This window comes from Equus caballus, chromosome 1 (assembly GCF_041296265.1).
Source record: "Equus caballus isolate H_3958 breed thoroughbred chromosome 1, TB-T2T, whole genome shotgun sequence".
Lineage (NCBI taxonomy): Eukaryota > Metazoa > Chordata > Mammalia > Perissodactyla > Equidae > Equus > Equus caballus.
Genome location: NC_091684.1, coordinates 14155320 through 14170672, shown reverse-complemented (window position 1 = coordinate 14170672; position 15353 = coordinate 14155320). Strand labels below are relative to the sequence as shown.

General features: G+C 38.8%; 1 protein-coding gene across 1 annotated transcript in view; it reads right to left on the bottom strand.

The window, feature by feature from the left end:
• The window catches only part of EIF3A (eukaryotic translation initiation factor 3 subunit A), a 33459-nt gene extending 21365 nt beyond the window's left edge, over positions 1-12094 (bottom strand). The window contains exons 1-7 of the mRNA XM_023638589.2: positions 11813-12094; positions 6130-6320; positions 5828-5964; positions 5276-5439; positions 3602-3801; positions 2107-2315; positions 178-349 (exon numbers count right to left, since the gene is read on the bottom strand). Coding sequence (XP_023494357.1) covers positions 178-349; positions 2107-2315; positions 3602-3801; positions 5276-5439; positions 5828-5964; positions 6130-6320; positions 11813-11861 — 1122 coding nt within the window. The 5' untranslated portion in view covers positions 11862-12094. The remainder of the gene's footprint in view (positions 1-177; positions 350-2106; positions 2316-3601; positions 3802-5275; positions 5440-5827; positions 5965-6129; positions 6321-11812) is intronic.
• Positions 12095-15353: the final 3259 nt, after the last annotated feature.

Sequence of the window (15353 nt, the reverse complement as noted above, 5' to 3'; positions counted from 1 at the left end):
CTAGAGATTAATCACCTCAACTGAACACAAGTGCTGACTGACACCAGGGGTTCTCAAACTTGCCAAAGCATCAGAATCCCCTGGCAATGTATCAGAATTCCCAGCATTTAATCATGAATTATAAAATCTGACAAGTTTTCTGTTCAAAGCTGTAAGAATGCTCAAACTTATACCAACCATATCATTAATAAGGCCAATGCGTGTTGGCGGGGCTTGAAGACCTAGCAGTGTTGCAAGGCGACGCTGTTTTTCAACTATAATGCCGTCCATATCCAGAAGTCGAGCAATATCAGTACGCTCAGGAGTGATAGGGATGGAAAGAGTGGCCAAAAGGACTCTAGTAGACATTCTGGAGAACAAAGTTACAAATTTGTTAAATTTGTAAATGTTATTTGATAAGCAGAAAGACATTTATCTTTGATTGGTAAGATATGGCAGTGACAGAACATGTACACCACCACAGTGAACTGTATTCATAAATATTATTCATCAAAGTATGAGAGAAATTAAGATAGAAATGGACCTATTTAAAATGAATACTTGGGGGCCAGCCCCGGTGACCCAGTGGTTAAGTTCTGTGGGTTCCACTTCGGCAGCCCAGGTTCAGTTCTGGGGCACGGACCTAGACCACTCTTCAGTGGTCATGCGGTGGCAACAGCTCACATACAAAAAAGAGGAAGACTGACAACAGACGTTAGCTCAGGGCAAATCTTCCTCAGTAAAAATTAAATAAATAAAATGACTCCTTGGAGAGTCAGAACTTCATCCACCCACTTACTACTGTCAATGTTTTCTCACTACAGAAAAAGATTATGGGTTAAAAAGCAGAAAAAAACACGTTTGCACACCCCATACTTCCTTACAAAAACAACTAAGGCAGCTTTAAAAACTAAGGGGAAAAAAGGACAAGAAGAGGAAAAAAATTACAAGGACCATAACACAATTATGGGAGGCGGCGGTAAAAACTAAATTTTAGCTTCCTTAAAACACAAGAGGAAAGTCAGGTTGATTCAGGGAACTGTTGGACACTAAGGATTATGGGCTCTGCTGCCCAAGAGTCAAGGACTGGAATCTCAGCTTCACCATTCCCAAGACTGGAACCTTAAACAAGATAATTTTCTGAGTCACAAGGCTGTTGTGAAAATTAAGCAAAATAATGTACATAGAGCTAAATATAGTCTAATGCTTATTATTAGTGAACTATCTAAAGGGAGGGTACAGGAGTACTTTAAAAGAAACCAAGTTAAAAAAAAAAGAAACCAAGTTTTTTTCTTATCTCAAAGACATGGATTAGCTAAAGAGTGAATGACATAATGAACACTGTCCTCAAGAGTTTCAAAGAAAATATACCAGAAAAATTCAGTTGGTTGGTTGGCTGGTTCCATGTATTGCTGCAAAGCTAAAAACACACAAAAAAATAGATGTATATAATTTTACTAGGGGCCAAAATAATGTGGTCTACTAGTAAGAGAAAAAGAATGGTATGCGAGTCACCTAAGTCCAAGAAATGTATAAAAACCAAACACGACTGAAAGAAATAGGCTTTGTGTAATGCTAAAAAAAGAAAAAAGTCTTAGATTGTTATGTTATAGACCCTTTTTTTAAATATTCATCTATACACACACCCCAAATATTCTAAAGAGTTAATATTTTATAATCAGGAAAAAAAAGTGACTTGATGCAAGTATTTATTTTTTTTTCTACTTTGTTCTAAGAATAGATTCTAAATATCTACATGTGGACAGAAAGCTCACACCACAACACTGTCTTTTCCTAATATTTAATTTTTTCAATTGGGCTTTCGATAGAGTTGCTTATGGGACAAAAGATAGTTACTTAAGGCCAAGAATACTGCCTGAGAAGAACAACATCTGGAGGTTATTTTTGGTTGTCACAACTGGAGGGACTGCTACTGGCATCCAGTGAGTAGACACTAGGGATGCTGCTAAATATCCTAAATGCACAGTCCCCCACAACAAAGAATTATCTACCCCAAACGTCAACAGTGCAGAGGTTGAAACTCTAACCTAGAACATATGCCCATACCATTTAGGTGGAAGATATCTGTTTCAGAATTTCAGTATTATCTGACTATGACATTCTTACCTTTGCATCTCTTCTTGTGTAAGATTCTTTCTCATTTCTCTAGACAGATGATAAAGACGATGGAGTGTAGATGCATGAAAAAGAGCATTTCCAGATTTCCAAAACACAGTTGAGACTTTGTTATAGTAATTTGCCATCAACTGAGGTTTAGGTGGTTTTTTAGACAAGGAGAATAGCCCATGGATATCTTCCACAGCTTTGAATGCTTCCTAAAATTAATAGTATAAATTAGTCACTGCATTCTAAACCAAAAAAAAACCCAATTGAAATCTGTTTACAAAACCTAAAACAGAAAACACTTAAGAATAAAAGTGGCAAATAAAATGCTTTCATGTACATTTCTTTATATTCATCTAATATCTGAAATATTTCAGAAAACTGCTATAATTATAAAAACACTAAATCCTTAAACTTCTTAAACAGAGCAGACCAAAAAAAAAAATGTGCATATTATCATACCACTTGAAGGAATATATAGAAAAAATCTGGAAGGACATACAATACAAGATAGAGGTTCTTTCTGAGTGATAAGATAATCGATGAACACTTTCTTCTTTAGACTTATCCATTTTTTTCTATAATGAGCATGTTTACTTTTTTCAATAGAACTTTTTTTTTCCTCTTTAGTTCATCAGGTAGTACTTAAAGGGTGTCCCTACAGAAAAGGAAAATATATGGGGAGAAGCGGGAAATCAAATCCTATTTTCACTTGGCTGAAAAACTATCAATTTTCAGTTTCTTCCTCTGTAATTTCAATTAGATTTTTTCTCATCAAACATATAAAAGCTTCAAGTTATGACTACAAAGTCATGTGAAAATGCCTTCAAGGAATTCTTAGAGTAAAAAGGCCAAGCAGAGGACAAGATTCTCAACACCACTGAGATCTCCAGTGTAAGATATTCACCAAGCATGAGTACTAAGCCAAAGCAACACTAAGAAACCTAGGAGACAATCTACTGTGGCACTTCTCAACTAGCTGCAGTAAAGGTCAAGTTTTGTTTTAATTTCTAATCTGTCACCACCAATACTTTTATAAAATACAGTAAAATTACTATAAAAGTAAAATGGAAAGACAAGCTCAGTTTTTTCAAATCAGAGTAAATAGAAAGTTACCATAAAATTCTATTAAAAAAACTTTGTCAATACATATTCTCCTCTATACTTATTTCATCATAGACCAGGAAACAGTTCACAGACTGCACCAGGCATTTTAACCACACTGAGCAGCACTGAGGATGAACTGTCTTACATGGAAAGAAACTGGGTCCAAAAGAGATTATAGATTTGGCCCAGATTTCATAGCAGGCGATGAGAACCAAAACATTCCGAGATTTCCCGTCCAGAACTCTTCCTACTCCATCAGACAACCTTAAATTCCTCACCTGTCTATTAAAATTAACCAGTAGATATCAAGATGAAGGTACTCATTAAAGGGGGGAAAAAAGTAATACTGGCTATTATTACTACAAAGGGAAGCTAACAGTTCACAACATACCTGCCACAATTCCATGCTGATAGCACTGTCCAACTGAACAAGCCTGGTTTCCAAATGCATGGACTGGCTCTCAGGATTATTAAGATTGATTGCTGTACTTTGATTATGGTGGCGTTGAATCTGCGACAAGTGCATTCTCAAATTGTCACACAGCTTACGAAATTCAGCCTTACGGGTATATTGGAGGCAGAATTTGAAAGCTATAAGCATAATTATAAAATATTATTAGGTACTTTCTATCATCAACTTAAGTATTTGAACAGGTTTTATTTCACATATTAACATCAGTTATTTTAAAAAGATTTACCAAACTCATCATCAGTCTTCACAAGTGATCAGTCATAACACATTCTGTATGCCCTGATCACCTTTTGGGCATAGTCATCACTCCTGGCCCAGGACTAAAACATGATTTTGGGAGAGTTTACAAATGGGAAACTATTCAAATTTAGGTCTAGGAGGGACTCTCCTTTCAAACACCTATCACTTCAAATTCTAAAAGAGCAAAAAGATTCTAGTCTGAAATACAATGAATTTTGTTATCTAACTTACATAGAAATCAACAAACTTCTGTACTACTTAAAACTGCATAATACAAATTGGGGGCTCACAGTAACCTAATTTCAACTGTGTGTATAGATGTGCACACGAGCCATTTACACCATCATTAAAACACATAGTAATCTTCTACTGTCATATATGCAATACTACGATAAATTTTTTGGAATTCCTTTGCGCCCTTCTTTAAGACAAAAAAGAGTATTTCTATTTCAATAGGCTTAAACAAAGGGATGCAGTTTAACCTCAAGTTAATATTTGTATCAACAGTTATTAAAAAGCCCAAGTTTACTTGCGTTAAGTGAAAATTCACATATGCTAGCCATATAAACAAAATGGAACATAGGTTCTAACACTCCTAGTAAAATATCCTTAGTCACAAATCACTTAAAACTTGAGTGAACGACGACAACCATCCCCACAGCAAAAGGAATGGTGACACAATCTCGTGCTAAGGCCAAAGTAAGATAAAGCCAAGAGCCAGTCTCAAGTCACATGTAGTCACACACATCCCAGGCATATACAGTTAAAAGACTGCACTGACAGCAAGGTAAGTGACAGTAAGGGAAAGAGACAAGATCAGGAAAAGAATGAATACAGTTCTTTGGATTAAAAGTGTATGCAGTATAACAATTGGATACTTTTTATGATGATCCTGAATCACCAAAAAGGCTTAGATCTATATTCAGTAGTACTGTTTAAGAAAGGAAAAATACGTATTTTTCATGGAATCATTTAAGTCCAGACATTAAAAAAACCTTAGAAACTCAGTGCACCATTAAGTAGCTTACCCAAGAACATGCAGTAGTGGAGTCAAAAGTAGGACTCAAATTTACCAGAAAGCAATCACAAAGTTTATTTTTTCAGTCATCTGGAAAATTCCAAAATGACTTTAAAAGGTCTTTCAGACATCAATGAAATACATTTGATATAGAATTAACTAGTAAAATAAATTTCTTATAATCACTTACTTAATATTCAAATGAACACCAACCTTACATCAAGGATAAAAACTATGTAAAATAAGTACTATGGAGAAAAGAAGGTTAACTTTAATAGTTAATCTTCTGCAAAATCTATTCTTAAGTCAACTTTTCAAATCACTTCTCGTTTTACCTTGTTGGGCAATATCATGGTAGAGACGCTCTACTCTAGAATTGTTTCGAAGAAGGTCCAAACACTGTCTATATGATTCCCACAGGAATTTAACCCAAGGAGTTAAAAGTAATCTGTCGGTACGATCCTGAGTGTCTTCACCACTTACAGCACTTAGGAGAACACTACAAAAACATTAAAAGTTGAAAATAGTTTTAGACACGGCTTCCTACTTGGCCATATGATCAAAAAAACAAAACCACTAACGATCATTATAAAATAGTGCAAATTCTTCCTACAACTTTGGACACACTGTAAAGCTGTCACTTAGTGTCCAAGTATTTGAATTCCCAATCTGTACCACAACCACTTAAATTAGCACACACCCTCCTATCTGAAGGTTGCAATTTTCCATTTTTATGAATTTTGAAAAGTACATGACTTCTTTGGTTACTATACATTGAAAATTTCAAAGATAAGCATTCTTTCTAATACCTACTTCAAATGGAGATGACGGGGATACATGTAGAGAAAAACACTGAGAAAAACTTGCTCACACTCTAACCCACATACCTCTCAGGAGTCTGAATATTATCCAGGTCTTCTATGTCTAAGACCATCTGCTGGGACTCTTCTTTAGCAGCTTCAGTCTTTTCCTCCGCCAATTTCAGATAGGCCCTAACAACATCCTCTAGAGATTTGATGTTCACCTAAACCAAAAAAAAAAAAGTTAAAAACACTTTTCCCAACCATGAAAATTCTAGAAGCAATTTTTACACCATATAAAATACATTAACTTTGAAAGGTAAGAGTAAACTCCTCTGAAACTTTCTAAAAGCACTTATCAAAAATATAAAACCCAGCTCTGTTCATACCTGTTGACAAATGTTCTTATACTGGTATAATCCTTCTTTAGCCAAGTGGCTCTTGCGAAGATCCACGCAAAGTTCCAAGTATTTCAACATAATTGGCTCGTGTATCTTTTGCCATGTTCTATGTTTCTTACTTTTCATAACATCATAAAGAACGTCCAAAGCGGGCTGCTTTTTGCCAACCTCAAGAAATTCTGGAAAAGTAACTCAGGAGAATTAAAACCAGTTATATATATTATACAAAACTTTAAATCTTGTTTTTTAAATTGGCTGTTTTAATTTCAGAACTCATTACCATCTCTTTTTATGTCACATTTAGGTCACATTTATTTTTGACTTCTAAAGCTAAGCCAAAATCATCCAAGATAAAACAATGAAAACCGGTACTATCTCAAAATACAGTCTACAGGTAAAACTGGATTTCACTCAATTCTACTGTACCAATCGTGTCTTTTAAAAGCAATTTTAAAGTTCCAGAAATTGAAGTCATGAGGGAAAAAAATCTCCCTCTGCAAACGCAGAAAGATCAAGTATGATTTCAGTCAGTGATGTGGCTGATGAAATTTTTGCTAGTTCATGCTAAGACTTGATGCAGATAAATACACTGACTGCCTTTGTTCCCTTAAGATCAATCGACTACTTACATGGGTCTATTTCTGGGTTCTTTATTTTGATCATTCTCTATCGATCGATGTGCCTAGTCTTTTGCCAGTACCTTGCTGTCTTGATTACTGTACCCTTAGAGTAGTCTTGAAATCAGGTACTGTGAGTGCTCCAACTTTGTTCCTCAATATCGTGTTAGCTACACTGAGTCTTTTACTTTTCCATATAAACTTTAGAATTAGTTTGTAGGTATCTACAAAACAGCTCACTGGGATTTTCATTGGGATTTTACTCAATCTATGTATCAGGCTTGGAAGAACTGACAACAATATTTAGTCTTCCAATGCATGACCACAGAATATCTCTCCATTTATTTATCCTAGTCTAAACATGAGAAAAACATTAAGACAAATCTCAAATTGAGGGACATTCTGCAAAATACCTCACCAATATGCCTCAAAACTGCCAAGGTCATCAACAAGAAAATTTAAGAAACTGTCACAACCAAGAGGAACGTAAGGGGAGACAACAACGAAAGGTAATGTGGTTTCCTAGAAGGTAATGTGTAGATCCTAGAAGGGATCCTAGAACATTAGAGAAAGCTGAAGAAATCTGAACATACGGACTTTCGTTCGCAATAATGTATATCAATATTGCTTCATTAGTTGTGACAAATGTACCATACTGATATAAGATGTCCATTAATAGGGGAAACTGTGTAGTATATATGTGAGCGCTCTGTACTATCTTTGCAATCATTCTGTAAATCTCAAACTTCTGAAATTAAAACTTTATTTTTAAAAGCTGGGAAAAAAATCTTAGAATGTGGGGCAAAGAAACCTACCCCTACCACATTACTTCTGACAAAGATGAAAATTTAACTTATTTTTTCTCACCCTTTACTTCTTCTTTGGCATAAACACTTAATAGACGGGGGGAAAAGGACTTACTTAACCTAAGTCATCTGGTTATTTTCAACTTAAAATTCAGTAATTGCCAAATTTCACACAAAAAATCTTCCCAATGAACATATGAAAAACAATTTGGGCAGACTAAAACATCAGTTTACACTATTAAAAATGTCTTAAAATACTACATCTGTTTTTAAAAATCATTGTTTATTTTCCTCCTAAGAAAAAATCTCTGACAAGGAATTCTTTTTCCTTAAGAGTTAAGGTAACAATGTGTAGCATTATCTACCATGTAACTCTGTGCGAGGCAAAAAATAGGCACAAACGTCCCTTATCTGGGGGTTTTACTAGATCTACAGATTCAGTAATGCTCCATTATTTCTTCTTCCAACTATCACACTGTTAAGGAATGTTGCTTAAGAACATTCCTTCCTCCAGGAAAACTATAAATGATATTCCAATTCTCTAGTACATTAAAAAGTCTGCAACTGGACAAATCACAAAACATACTGAAATAAGTACCCAACATCCTACATCATGCCATTTATATCAAATCATATTTCCTCACATGCAAATGAATACAAACCCTTTCCCTTTACTACTTCAAGTTAATAATCTCAATATTAATCCTGCCATTATGGGATAAAGTCCATTTTCAGTTGAGTCAATTTTATTACCAAAAAAAAAATCCTACTAAATGAAACAAAGATATAACACAACTAGATACTTTGTTGGAATAGTAAGCCTTTCCTGTTTTAAGGGAAGGATCTCCTTAGCTTCTTCCTGGAGCATGCACACAAAGCTTATTTTCTAAAATCCAACAGTACTTTAGGTGTTTTTCACAACTATTTAACAAAATCTCTATCATCCAAAAATTTGGGAGTCAATGTTTTTAGTTAAATTTATCCTTTACATTAAGAATTTCGAGGCAGCAGTACTAAGATGACCTATTATATCCAATTCCCAATCTTACACGGATTTAAATGTTACACTACTGTACACAAGCATTGCTAATATGCTTTGCAACGTGAAATATGCAGAAAGAAAGTTAAAGTTGAGAGCTGGCCTCAGCACAGTGTGATGACAAAATCCTAAAATGTCTAAAAATAATTCACCCTCCCAATCTCTTATTTTTAAATGTGAGATTGTGATTTCTTACAAAAACAAAAGATCTTGTTTAGGGATAGAACTAAAACTATTTTTCACTTTCAAAACAGACCAATCAATCAAAATTTATGATTCCAAATCCCATAGTCTCAACCTCTGAAACAGGTTCAAACAAGCCAAAGCATTAAAAGGTATTAAAAATAATAAATACATTAAAAAATAATTTTTCATAGCAGACACCCCTGCCATCACCAAGAGGAAAAGAAAACGTGGCTACCAGGCAAGAACGTTTGTAAAAGAAAAAACTGGAATGGGAACAAATTTATCACGATAACCTATGATGGTGAGTTTCTGATTTTACCCTCACTTACATACAAGGAGGATTTAGTTCCTCTGAACTATCTAACCAGGAAAAAACAGAAACAACTTTCACAAAAGGTTCTATTGCAATGTTTAAAGAAATGTTCAGTTCCAGAATGACATTCTTGAAATAAAAACTAAAACCTGGAATTATAAACTATATTACTAAGACGGCGGCGAGCATTCTGAGCTTACCTTTCAGACACGACGACTGAAACTATGTATCTATAAAGAAAAAGTTTAGGTCAGCTCTTCACTTTTACTAGTTTATTTGTGCAACAGACCAAGTAGATAAGCTATAATGTTACACAATTTGTGGATTTAATAACTATTTTTAAATCATTGGTAATAGAGTGCAAATATTAGGCTGTTATAGGGTCAGGAACAACTAATTTGCCACTGCTAACAATATAATCTAGAAAAAGAGCTTCTTCCAAATGCTTCTGGGGTATGAATTTCTCGCCTGTAACTGCTAGACCAAATTCTCACCTTCCTGAATAATTACTGCTTCCAAAAATACCGTTCTCAGATACAAACTCAGGGCGACTTGAAGGATTATTCCACTTAAATTTATTCACATTTTACTAAGATAATGTAATGGATTAGGTCTAAATGTATTTCAGAACTTTAATGCCTGCATTTGAGGTTACAAGTTATAGATAAAACATTTAGATAAAATGATATTATTTCCATTGAACGAAATGTTTTTATCATCCTATTTAAAGTTTTGTAAGCAGTGCCATGTGCCATCCACATTCCACTCTGACACTTTGAGAAGGGATCTCTCATTCACAAGATCAAAGGTACAGAAATTACTACTTGAAAGGTACGGCATTCATCTCTACCACAGAAACACCCATCCTACAGCTCAAAAGGGATGCAATGAGGAATCAGTACAGCCTTTTTAAAAACTACACAAAAGTTTAAAGTTTAAAGTTATTGAATACGAAGTCCACATGCAGATTCAGAAGGGAGGAGTGATGAAACAAGGCCTGAAGGGTCCCCTGTGTACTGCTCAGGGTGTGGAGACTACAGCGCTTCAGCCTGTTAGCATGGGGGGAAATGCCTGTTGGTAAAGCATCCAAATGACTGCAAAATAGATCTACAATAGCGATTAGAGCAGTAATTTCACCCAAGCCATTAAATACACTACAACCCTAAATTTGAAACATCAAAAAAAGAAATTTTCCCTAACTTTGCTACAGTTTATTTTGCAGAAATAAACTTCCATTTCACTCTATTTTCTTTCCTATAAATTAATTAACATCCTTAAACTTCTGGCCTGTTCTAACCATTAGATCACTGGTTAGAATGAGTAGTGATCAGATCTGAATTGTAGTTTTAACTGTTTTTTATTTGTTCCACAGAATGTGGAGTTATCCTACTTCAAACTGTTACCCCGCCCAAAACTGTTACTTTCAGTTGAAGTAACAACCATGTGACAAACACATCTTTGGCCCTGACAGATTACCAGCAGGATCAATTTTATGTAATGACTAAACTTGACCTTTTCACAACAGCAGTTTTCAGACAAGCTAACAAAATAGGCTGCACAAACAGAAAACTGTTAACAGACACGGAATATCCATCTACAACATGGATAAGACCCAAAACTTGTTTGGGTGGAGGAAGAGTGAGAATAAGAGCTGTGGACGCCCTAACACTTAGAAACTGTTAGACTACAAAAAAGAAAAAAAAAAACCAAACAAGAAAGTTTTGCAAGACCAGACACAGCACAATACATTTGCACCCTCATAATGCCAACGTAAAAAACGCCTCTTGAACAGAGTGGGACACGCAGAAGTTTTCCCGAAAGCGCCCGTGACTTAAGTACACATATGGAAATAAAAACCGCAGGCAGCAGCGCTGTGGCGAAAAAACGACTGATCTAGAAGCCAAGAGACCTTGGTTTTAGTGTCCTGGCTCAACAACTAATTCCAGGAGTGACCTTGGGCAAACCATTCTCTCTTTAGGCCTCAGTTTCGCTATCTTTAAGAGAGAACCTGAAGTCTCTCTCTTACACTATTAACTCCGTTCCAACTTCCTCTGATTCGGAATAGACTTTTGGGCTGCCAATAATCAATGCCAGAAAAAACAGGAAAGAGGTTAAATGGGTCAGAGTCCCCGAAGCGGCGACACAGGGGCTGGGGGAAGGGTAGCTGGACCCTGACCCAGGCAAGCCCGGCGCAGGATTTTGGGGGGCGGAGGAGTCTGCAAGAGGGCCGGAAGGTGGGACTGCTCGCTCCGGCCCCGGCGGGAGGTGGAGCCGAGCTTCTCGCGTGCATTGTCCCCGGGAGGGAGCCATGTTTCCTCCTCCCCGGCACTCCCAGATGGCGGCCGGGGGCGCGGGGCCTAAGCACACGAAAGCCCCGTGGCCTGGAGGGCCCGGCGGAGGCGGACAGAGGGGGAGGAGCCGAGGCCCCGGCAGCTCTGTCTCCGCGGCGCGGCCCCCGAGACGCACCAGGAGCGGCGGGGGGAAGGAAGGGCCCCCAGGGCGACGGTTCCCGGCTCCGCGCCTCTCGCCCCGGTCGGCTGGAGCGAGAAGGGGAACCATGCGCCGCCACCGGCAGGGCCGGGGGCGGGCGAGCCGCACTCGCCTCCCCTCCGGCCACAGCCGGGCGGCGGAGCAGCGGGAAGGAGGCCCGGGCCCCACGACCTCCGAGGCCTCGGCGGCCCCAGCCGGCCCGCCCCGATCTCCTACTCACCGTTGGCGCGTTTGAGGGCATTTTCCGGCCTCTGGAAATACGCCGGCATCTTGGCGGCAGGCTCCGCTCACCCGGCGTCAGCGAACTCCTCAGTGGCCCGGGCCGGGAGAGGAGACCAAGGGGAACCAGCGCGAGCTCCCACGCGCCTCGCCTGCAGTCGCCCGCGCCCAGCCGGCCAGAGACGGAAAGGAAGAGACCACGTGACCCCCGCGCCGCGGCGCCGCCGCCGCCCGGGCCCCGGATGTAGGGGGCGGGCCTCGGCGCGCGCACCGCCCCTCCCCCGCGCGCAGGCGCGCTGGCTGCACGCGAGCCGGCTGACGTGGCGACGGCCGGCGTCCTCTGCGCGGTCCGCTTCCCTTTCGGGATTCAGAAGGGACCCTTTGGGAGGTGCTTCTCGGACCCCTTGCTCCTGGAGCGAGGATCGGGGTGAGATTTGGGTCAGAGTGTCTGTCCGAGGAGAAGGCGGGAGTCTGTATAGATTGGGTTTTCACGGGATTTACGCGGAGTCATGCAAAGTGACCATCAGATCCCATCCGCCTGGGGAATGGGCTGTCTTGGCTAAGTGAAAATGCCGAATTTATCAGTTTCACGGAAATGCAGTGAGCAGATGTCACTAAGCCGGCGCTGCTCCCCTCTGGGAAGTAGTGGTGACTTGTCACATGACGGACTAGCATGGAGACGAGGGACTTAAGTAACTAAATAAGCTTATTCCATATCTAGGTAAAATAAAAAAGTTGGTGACACAGAGATTGCCTGAGGAATGGGGCCCCTCAGAAAAGACGAGTTTTGAGCTGAGACCTGAAGGATGGGGGCAGACGGGACAGAGCATTTTGGCAGAGGGCAAAAGCCCTGCGGCAGAGCAGACCTGCATAAGGTTTGAGAATACTTAGGAGTGTGGTCGTCTTTACCTTCAGCTTCACCAACAAACAAAAATGAGTGTTAGTGACAGCAAAATCGGTTTATGACAGGCCCTTTGCTACCGTCTTTTGTTATTAACAATGTTAATGTTCAAACATTAACTACTGTACCTAGAACTTAAAAGCCATTTAAACCGAATCTAATTACTCAAGCCCTTGGTATGAAATTAAGATGAGTTCAGAAGGAAAAACCAGAAAGCAGCAGTGGAATAAATTGTTGCAAATTTATTACACATTTTGTAAAAATGGATGCAATATGTGAATTAATGCTAGTACTGCATTTATGAGCAAAGAAACCACAGGACATACATGCAAAAAACATTTCTCCCTCGTTCCTTCTGCCTCGGCAGAGAGGTTTTTCTGTTTAACTAGATTTATCACTGTAAAGCAAAAAAATTGGGGAAATACAGACATAGGCAAAAAGTAAATCACAAGTTCTAAAAAAAGGTTATTTTAAAGTTAATTCCAGAGAATTCATTCTCCAAAATGCTTAGCCCAATCTAAATGTCTGAGCCTACTCCCCGCAAAATGAGAGCCAGACAGGGTTGAGCAATGAGTACTAAGAAGCTGTAAGAACTGTTTTATGGGGCAGGATCAAGAGACTCATTTGTGTATATAATTATTAAGTCAAAATTAAACAGCTAAACATGAGAGCAATTATGGCTTTTAAATGCTTAGATAGAAAACTATTTAGTAGGCCATAGAGAGATGTAACAAAATAAAAGGAAACTTGGCCTAAAAATCAGGAAAAACTTTCCAACATTCTTACCTTTCCATTATCATATCTCAAAAAACAAAGTAAAATGACCTCATTGATTATTACTCATTATTTGGTAGAACTAAAACAAGACAAACGCTAGAAAATTGGGAGGTAAAATGAAGTCCAATAGCTCTACATTTTCATCCTTTTCTCTTTCAAGTTATTCAAAGTATATGAAGCATTTGCTAATATAATAGCCAATGATCATTTAAGTGCATTAAGTATATTTACAGTCTAGTATTTGGGAATGAAGAAATTGTATAATGTCAATTTCCAGGATAAATTCACCTATTAAATTCAACCAACAGAACCATCCCTGATGGTCTGGCAATTAAAGTTCAGTGTGCTCCACTTCAGTGGTCCAGGTTTGGTTCCCAGGCATGGAACCACACCACTTGTCTGTCAGTAGCCATGCTGTGGCAGTGGCTCACATAGAAGAACTAGAAGGACTTACAACTAGTATACACAACTATGTACTGGGGCTTTGGGAACAAAAAAAAAAAAAAAAGAGGAAGATTGGCAACAGATGTTAGCCCAGAGCAAATCTTTCCCAGCAAATAAATAAATTCAACCAAGAGCCGTAGTGTTAGATGTTGGGTATGAAAAGATGCAAGATGCCTGCTTCCAAGGACCTGATGATTCACTGATGAAGATAGGTGAGTATGAAATGAGGGAGAAGATAGGATCTATTGTGGGCCCGGAGAAAAGCATAATTACTTGCTGTTGATTAATGCTCACTTAGTAGAAAGCAAGCAACCTGAATATGCTGGAAGCCACTATAGAAAGTGGTAAAAGGATGTGATCAAGCTGATGAAGGCTTTTTCCCTAATCAAGCCAGTTTTATACTACATAGGACTGGATAATTTCTCTGATACAATGTTTTGGAGTTTTTTTTCCAACTTGAGTGGAGTAAATAAGATTCTCAAAAAAGCAGTTATTAGGGGCACAACAAGGTACTACATGATACATATTCGCAACACAGTATCTTACAGCTTTAAAACAAGTATCACATTATACAGTTTACAAAATGCTTTCACATTCATCATTTTGTTTACAAAAATCCTGTAATGAAGGTGTTTGTACTGATGAGGAACATAAATTTCAGAGAGGTAAACTAAGGTTCACAGTCATACATTCGTTCAACAAACCATTTTCAGGCACAGGAAGTAAGCACCAGATAGGTGGGTGAATGCCAGTGAACAGGACAGACTTGGTTCCTGCCTTCTCCAACTTCTCAGTCTTGAAAGAGGAAAGACTTTGAACATTTAGCAGAAGCTCTGTGAAGACGGAGACACCACTTCAGTCCAGGCCCCTATCATCTCTACAGCCCCTTCTCTCACCATACTCAGCTTCTTTCAATACCTTAAACAGCCCTCTCTCCCACTTCCAACCCCATACGTGCCATCGCTTCACTTGGAACATTCTTCGCTACCATCCATTCTTTGCTCTGACAACAGCAACCTATTTCTCCTTCAGGCTAAATGTCACTTCCTCCAGGATTCTTCCCTGGCCCCGAGATTAGTTTAGATGCTGAGGCAGTGAGCACCAATAATGTCCTGTCTTAGTACTGATCATCCTTCAGTGTAATTACTTGCAGACTGTAAGTTCAGAGGAAGGAAGGACCATATTTGTGTTATTCACCGTTGTTTCCCCAATGCCTGGCAGAACATTGGGGAGAAAGGATGCTCTCAAAAAGTGCTGGAGAGAGAAATGAATGAATCCCCATATAACATTTATATGCAACAGTTTCCTACTGTACCTGTGGGGAAGTAACAAGCTTGAAAGTCCAGTGTATGTCGTCTTTGATTCATAGAGCATCTCCCCATCTACACGTGGTTCTCAATATACTTAAGCCCCAGCACGC